The 7,968-nt window shown below is 52.5% G+C and overlaps 1 protein-coding gene across 1 annotated transcript; it reads right to left on the reverse strand.

Annotated features, from left to right (window-relative positions):
• Window positions 1–2,392: 2,392 nt before the first annotated feature.
• LOC131096455 (olfactory receptor 14A16-like) lies at window positions 2,393–3,325 on the reverse strand. Its single transcript, XM_058044795.1, has one exon. It carries the CDS (start codon window positions 3,323–3,325, stop codon window positions 2,393–2,395), a length of 933 nt encoding a protein of 310 aa, XP_057900778.1.
• Window positions 3,326–7,968: the final 4,643 nt, after the last annotated feature.

The following is a 7,968-nucleotide window of genomic DNA, read 5'->3' on the forward strand; positions in this document are numbered from 1 at the left end:
TCACAACTTGCAGATGGCACCAAGCTGGGTGTGAGTGTGGATCTACTGGAGGGCAGGACAAGAAGACACAGCCTTAAGCGGCACCAGGGGAGGTTCAGGCTGGAAAATAGGAAGGAGTTCTTCACAGAAAGGGTAAGTGAGAATTGGAATGGCTGGCCAGGGGGAGGTGGCAGAGTCCCTGTCCCTCTTCAGCGGCACTTAGCGCCATGGTCTGTGTGACAAGGCAGTATTAGGGCATTGGTTGGGCTTGATGATCCCAAAGGTCTTTTCCAGCCTATTTGATTCTGTCATTCTGTGATAATTTGGACGCAATGGGGCCATTGTGACACTGCAGGGCCTCATGGAACTAAGAGGACCATGGTGACACTGTGCAGGCCCACAGAACCAGGGGTCCACTGTGGTGCTCTGGGGCCAAACGGAACCAGGGAGTGCTCCGTGACACTCTGGGTCCTCGTGGATCCACAGAGGCCATTGTGACACTGCAGGGCCTTGTGTAACCAAGGGGTTTCACCATTTTGACACTGCAAAATCAAGGAGACCATTGGGACACTCCACGGCCTTTCTGACACTGCGGGGGCCCATGGAACCAAGGGGCTCCTGTGAAGCTGCAGCACCAACGAGAACATTGTGACAGTGTGTAGCCCAATGGAACCAAGGAGACCATTGTCATATTTTGGGGCCCCATGGAACCAAGGACACCATTTGCTCTGCATGGTCACATGGATCCAAGGATACCAGTGTGACAGTGCATGGCCTGGTGTGACCAAGTGGCCTTTGTGACACTGAGGGGCCCCATGGAACCAAGGACATCTTTGCAGATGTCACCAAACTGGGTGTGAGTGTTGATCTGCTGGAGGGTAGGAGGGCTCTGCACAGTGCCTGGGATAGACTGGATCCAGGGCTCAAATCCAAAAAGGTGAGGTTTAGGAAGACCAAGTGCTGGGTTCTGCACTTTGGCCACAACAATCCCTGCAGTGCTACAGGCTGGGGACAGAGTGGCTGGAGAGCAGCCAGGCAGAAAGGGACCTGCAGGGACTGATGGACAGCAGGCTGGACATGAGCCAGCAGAGTGCCCAGGTGGGCAAGAAGGCCAATGGCTCCTGGCCTGCATCAGGAATGGTGTGGCCAGCAGGAGCAGGGCAGTGATTCTTCCCCTGTGCTCAGCAAAGCTTGGGCAGCACCTCGAGTGCTGTGTCCAGTTGTGGGCCGCCTGGGGTGGACAATTAGAAGAAATGTGAAGCAGGGGGTATAAAGAAAGCAAATGTGAAGCAGAGGAAATGCTGAGTGCAGTTTGGGGGTGGCTGCCAGACTTCCCTGGCTCTGACAACAGCGTCTGCAGTGGCACAGGAAACTCCCAGCTGATGGGAACAAACTTTCTGGCTGACTGCAGAGGCCAGGACAAAGCTGAGTGGTTTCCCTGGTGTCCCCCAGCCCTTGCTGGCCCCAGGGGCTGATGGCATTTGTGCTCCCTCAGGTTCATGTCCCCACACCAACAGCATGGGGGTGCTGCACCTGCTGTGTGCAATGCAAACAGGGGCTGCTGAGCCTGTGCTGCTATGTGTGTGCCTGCAAGGATGGGGCACCTGTGTGAGCTGGGCTGCAGAGGGGGGATGTTATTGGCAGCTCCATGAGGACGCTCTGGGACGCTGCCCTGGGCTGTGCAGCGCACTGGGGATGGATCAGCCCCTGCTCTGCTGCTCCTTCCTGTCTCCCCCATGGCCCTTGCAGAGCCCCAGCCATGCTGTTTGCCCCCAGCCTGCCCACGGCCAGCCTGAGGCTGCTCACGGGGCTTTTCTGTGCTGAGCATTGGCCTGGCTGTGTTCTTGAGAGAGCCTGGGCAAGGAGCCTGGAGCCCCCAGGCCCTGGGCTGAGGCGTCAGCGCTGCCCCAGCAGTGCCCATGGCCTGTCCCTGCTGCAGCCCCGGCACTGCTACCCCCAGGGCTGTGCCCGGCCCCGAGAGCACTCAGGCCCTGCAGCAACACCAGGGCCACCAGGGCAGCGGGGCAGGGCCACAGCAGCAGCGCTGGCAACACCAAGTGCTGCTGCTGCTGGGCACAGCTGCTGTGCCAGCACTGCTCTGCCCCCAGCTCTGCACACAGACATTGCTGCTGCAGCTCCAGAGAAGGAACAAAAGGGCATCTCTGCAGAAAACTTTGCTGGGACATCGTTTAGTTCCCTAAAAACCCACCAAGGGAATAGCTCCTCATTGGCACAGTCTGTGACCACAGGGAAGGTGGAGAGAAATTAAATGAGAATTAGCAGAAAAAGTGACATTTCTCTGTGTAAATATGATAAAAATAAAAACAACAGTAAAGAACCTCCAAAATGAAAACAAAAAGGAGTATCAAAGATGGCTTTTATTACAAGTGAGTTGCACAAATTAGCCAGAAGGTTAATGTTTGTGATACAATCCCATCATCAGTCTCCACACTGCAGCCTTGAGCTCCTGGTTCCTCAGGCTGTAGATGAGGGGGTTCAGGGCTGGAGGCACCACCGAGTAGAGAACTGACAGGGCCAGATCCAGGGATGGAGAGGACATGGAGAGGGGCTTCAGGTATGTAAAAAATGAAGTGCTGATGAACAGGGTGACCACAGCCAGGTGAGGAAGGCAGGTGGAAAAGGCTTTGTGCCGCCCCTGCTCAGTAGGGATCCTCAGCACAGCCCTGAAGATCTGCACATAGGAGAAAACAATGAACACAAAACAGCCAAATACTAAACACACACTAACAGCAATTAGCCCAAGTTCCCTGAAGTTGGACTGTGAGCAGGAGAGCTTGAGGATCTGTGGGATTTCACAGAAGAACTGGCCCAGGGCATTGCCATGGCACAGGGGCAAGGAAAAAGTATTGGCTGTGTGCAGCAGAGCATGGAGAAAGGCACTGGCCCAGGCAGCTGCTGCCATGTGGGCACAAGCTCTGCTGCCCAGGAGGGTCCCATAGTGCAGAGGTTTGCAGATGGACACGTAGCGGTCGTAGCACATGACGGTCAGCAGATAAAACTCTGCTCCAATGAAGAACACAAAGAAAAATAGCTGTGTGGCACATCCAGTGTAGGAGATGTTCCTGGTGTCCCAGAGGGAATTGTGCATGGCTTTGGGGACAGTGGTGCAGATGGAGCCCAGGTCGCTGAGGGCCAGGTTGAGCAGGAAGAAGAACATGGGCGTGTGCAGGTGGTGGCTGCAGGCTACAGCGCTGATGATGAGGCCATTGCCCAGGAGTGCAGCCAGGGAGATGCCCAGCAAGAGGCAGAAGTGCAGGAGCTGCAGCTGCCGCGTGTCTGCCAATGCCAGCAGGAGGAAGTGCCTGATGGAGCTGCTGTTGGACATTTGCTGTGGCTGCACATGGGGACCTGTTCATGGAGAAAGGACAGTGATAGGTCAGGAGAGGCTGCTTGGAGCCAAACCTGGGCCATTCCCTGCAGACTGTCTTGCTGGGACTCACCCACCCTTGTTCCTTCTCTGGGAAAACCTTCACCTGGGTCCCTGCCTGAGCTCCAGTTGTGCAGGCTGAGTTTGCCAGGAGCAGCCAGGCCTGTGCATGGGGGCTCTTGAGGAGCCATCCCTGCCTCACTGCCCTGGGTTTGTGGCCATGGGGCAGAGGGACAAGGCTGGATATTCAGGATTTGTCAGAGGAACCACTCCTAATGCAAAAAATCTTGGTAGTGTCTGCACTCCCATTTCTAAAGGAAATAGAGGGCAGAAGTTGGTTTTAGGAATTGTATTCCTCCCCACACATCATTCCTGGCTCTCTGAGGTCAAAAATCCCCAGCATTTCGGCTGCACTCAGAGTTTCCCACTTAGAGATGTGAGAGGGAATGTATTCCCTGTGGCTAAAGGAAGGTGAGGGGCTGGATGGGCTGGTTCCCAGCTGCCCTGGCTTTGCACCTTAGGCTGCAGTCAGAGCACAATCACACTCCTGGATCACCATGGGATAAACCAGACCCTACCTGGAGCAGAGGGATCCCTGAATTTCTCACTCTCTCTCAAGGTCTCTGGGCAAGGTCTCAGCACCCCCTTATGCCAAGGACACTCACGGCTCCCTTGGCAAACCCAACAGCATTTCCTGAGCTCTGGCAGCTCTGCCCTTCCCCATGGGACATTCAGGGAACTCCTAGAGGCTCTGGCACAGATTTGCACCCAGGAGGGCAGCTCAGAGCTTGGAAGGGCACAGCAAGGAGATACCCGGCTGTGCCCATGATGGGATCTCAGGGAGGGGGCTCAGCTCATTCCCCTTTCCCATGGACGGCTTTGCCCACAGCCCCACAGGTGCCAGGGAAGCTTGGACACACCATTCCCATGGACAGCCCTGCCTGGCAGGAATGCCAAGGGCAGTGCCTGACTCAGCTGCTGCAAATGCCAGAGCCTCCCTGGGAGCAGCAGATAATAGTGACAATATCAGGGCAGGGCAGAACCAAGAGATGTTGTGGTGCTGTGCCTGAGAGGGCAGGGCAGAGACAGCCGGGCACTCAGGACAATGTTCCCATGCCCAGCTGTGCCTGGCACCTCCCACACACCAACCGTGCCCTCATCCTGCCCCAGCTCTGCTCTCTTCAGGCCCTCCTTCCCTGAGCATCTCCCTGGGCCTGGACATTCCCTCCTGAGAGGAGCCTTGTCCCTGCCAGCGCTCACAGAGCCCATCCCAGCTTTTGTGCCCTGGCCGGGGCCCTACAGAAACCTGCCTGTGTGCAGGGCCCTGGCTGGGGCAGGCTCTGTGTGCAGCTGGGCAAGGGCAGCTCAGGAGAGCCCTGCTGGGCCCTGCAGAGGTGATGCTGCTGCTGTGCAGGGCTGAGGAGTGGCTGAGGGCCTTTGGGAGGCTCCCAGCAGAGATACTGACCAGCTTAAGTCACAGTTCTGGACTCTGTGTAAATGTTCAAACATTCCTTTGATGATCCTGTGTGTCCCTTTCAACTCAGAATGTTCTGTGATTCTGGGATTACAATTCCTGTTCTGCTTCTCTCATCCCCCTGTTGTCTATAATCCAAAGGAAAAAAAAAAAAAAAAAACAAAAAACCTTGCAGCAGTGTTACAACAGTAAAGTAAAGTAAAAACCAGACATTTATTGGAAGCTTCCAGGTGTCCCAGTGGGAAAGGGCACACCCACCTCCTGATTTCAACAATTTATTAAGGTTGATAATTAGGATATTTAACAGGAGCATCCAAAAGGAGATTTAGTTTCCTTAGTTACACATCTCTGGGTCAACCAATTGGAGTAGGTCCAAAGGCTTCTTTGCCTTCACTTTTTATAATGACTGCTCATATTCTGCTCATTCTCAAAACCCAAAATGCTCCTATATATCCAGTTCCTAGAAGACTATATAATATTTCAGGACTATATAAAAGAATAGGACTATACAGCATTTTAGGAATATATTTAGACAGTCAGGTTATTAAGAGAAAGGTAAGGAAACATACTAGATTTAATTCAGGATTAAAGCTATATAAGAATATAATAGTGGTTTAATACAGTTAAGAGTTTAGTAGAGTTAAGTAAGGATTATAGAATTGTAACTATATAATAGTAATTTAGAGAGGTATGAATATATAAAAATGTAAAAAGTACAAAAAACTTTTTGTCACCACCCCAACATTCCCATCTTTCTCTAAGTAGGAAATTGAAAACACTCTCAGGAAAGCTCCTGACCTTTACAGCAATCCCAGGCTTACCTTCTTTGGGAAGTGTCCTCCGGAGCTGTGCCCAGGCTGGTCTGGAGCTGGGAGCAGCCCTGCCCCACCCAGCCCCTCTCAGCAGCAGCCCCTGCCCTTCTCAGGGTGGCTCCTTCCCCCCACAGCTTCTCTCCAGCGCTGGGAGCAGCTCCCCAGGCCGGCTGAGAGCTGTCCCTAGCAGGCAGCAGAGTCCCTGCCCCAGCACAGCGCCCTGGGCTGCAGGACCCTGCTCTGCACGACAGCCCTGGGCACCCCTGGCTGCAGCCCCGGCTGCTCAGCCCTGCAGCAGAGCCTGGCAACAGGAGCTGCCTTGGGCTGTGCCTGGGCTGGGGCAGCAGGGAAAGCCAGCCCTGCCCTAGGGCCACAGCCCTGCCCTGGAGCAGCTCTGAGAGCCCTCCTGAAAGGTCCTCAAAGCTGTGGGATGTGCCAGCTCCAGGAGATCCCTGCAGGAACTGCAGCTTCTCTTCCCACAGCCAGGGAATGACTGTTTCAAACCTGGGCTGATTTCTGCTCTGGTGAGCCCTGAGTGAGCTCTGCTCTGTGCTCCCAGCCCAGGCTGAGTTTAACCCCTCTGTGCCCCTGTGCTGTGCCCAGGGTGGCTGCAGGCAGTGCCCCAGCGCTGCTGGGCTGTGCACAGGAGCTGCTCCTGGCCAGAGCTGTCTCTCTGCAGCGCTGCCCTTGCCAGGAACTGCCTCTGTGCCAGGAGCCTCTGTGCAGGTTTTTCAAAGGACTTTGGGTTTGGCTTTTGCCTTGGAGTGTCTGAGAGGTTTATGCAATCATGGCCTCCAATTATCTGCTGTAATTAGTCCCTGGAGAGGCTTTGTCAGTAACAACACTCAGTGGGGCTCATTTATGCTTCAGGGTACTTGAGTTTTTTCAAAGTACTTGATGTTTCCCTTTTGATACAGACTCTGTGAGAGGTTTGTGCAATCATGGCCCCAATTATCTGCTTTAACGAGTCCCTTGAGAACTTTGTCCTGAAACTTAGCAGGGCTCATTAATGCTTTGAGATACTCAAGGTTTTTAAGGTACTGTATGGATTTAAGAATACTTTTAGGTACTTTTAAGGATTTTCCTTTCCTCACTGAGTCTCTGAGAGGTTTTTGTGCCATCCTGGCCTCCAATTCTCTCCTCCAAGGAGTCCATGAGGAGCCTGTGTTGGGTATCTTTCCCCTTTCTGTTTTACAACAAAGATGGAACTGAAAGAATTTTGTAAGACTTTCTAAAAGCATTCAAACAATCATGGAAAAATTAACAATACAACAACAACCACTAAGAGAATTAATAGTCCTGTTTTAGCTAGACATCATCCAACCATTTAGTCCCTTGGACTGGAAGAGTTTATTGAACCAGTCTTTGTTTTCCACTTGAAGCTTCTTGAATCCTTCAATACCTGAATGCTCTTGTAGATTGACTAGCTGTGGATGCAGAGGTTCATGCAACACATGCCCTCAGAGTCTACACAGCCATGCCCATGTGCGCAGAGTAAAAACTCTATCGCTGTTCTGCAAGGCGGCATGTCTGACGGTCTCTATGTCTGAGAGCAGGCCACTCAGTGTGAGGGAGTAACATTGGCTTGCTTACTTAACAGGCACCCAAGATGGTCTCATTGTCCTAAAGCTTTAGCTGCAGGCACCCAGGGTAGTCCAAACTGGGGGTGCTACCATCCTATACCTGGATTAAAGCTTCCAAAGCCATCTCTTTGATATCATCCAATACTTCTCTAGGGATACCTGCTGCTTGGTCATCTGGTAGGCTGTGTTGTCCTTCTCCAGCTAGATAGTTGATTCCACTCTTGCCTCATTATTAGCAGAGTCTGCTATTAATCGATTTAGTAAATACTTCCATCCCCCTTTTCACAGGGTGTATTCTGTAGGCGACAACAACATGGTCATAATATATTTTAAATCATAGGGAGTTAAGACATGTGCTGTAAACATGGGCCTCATTAGGCCATTAAAACAAGGGAAGTCCCTCCTATGGTCTTTAGCTGCCCTACACAGATCCTTGATTTCCCCTCAAACCAATGGCTGATACCTGGGATTCTGCCCCCTTCTTTCATAACATATGGGGGCAAAGGGAGTTTTGAGACTATTGGCCAGTCTCCTTCCTTAACTGCTTCTTGCTGGATTCTTTCCCAGGGATCTTCTGGGATTGAGGGGCAAGGTGGCTCTGGGGAATCCAAACTGTCTTCTGGAGAGGAAGAATAACTTGGAGGAGAAACTTTTGGATTAGAAATAGTGTGACAGTTGGCCTTAGTATCTTTGACCATGGGTTATATTGTTGCTGGACGGTGAGGCAAGGGG

Source organism: Melospiza georgiana, unplaced genomic scaffold (genome assembly GCF_028018845.1).
Source record: "Melospiza georgiana isolate bMelGeo1 unplaced genomic scaffold, bMelGeo1.pri scaffold_29, whole genome shotgun sequence".
Taxonomy (NCBI): domain Eukaryota; kingdom Metazoa; phylum Chordata; class Aves; order Passeriformes; family Passerellidae; genus Melospiza; species Melospiza georgiana.

Bases quoted from the DNA above. Each gene is read 5' to 3' on its own strand.
- LOC131096455 (XM_058044795.1), bottom strand. From the start codon at position 3,325: ATGTCCAACAGCAGCTCCATCAGGCACTTCCTCCTGCTGGCATTGGCA.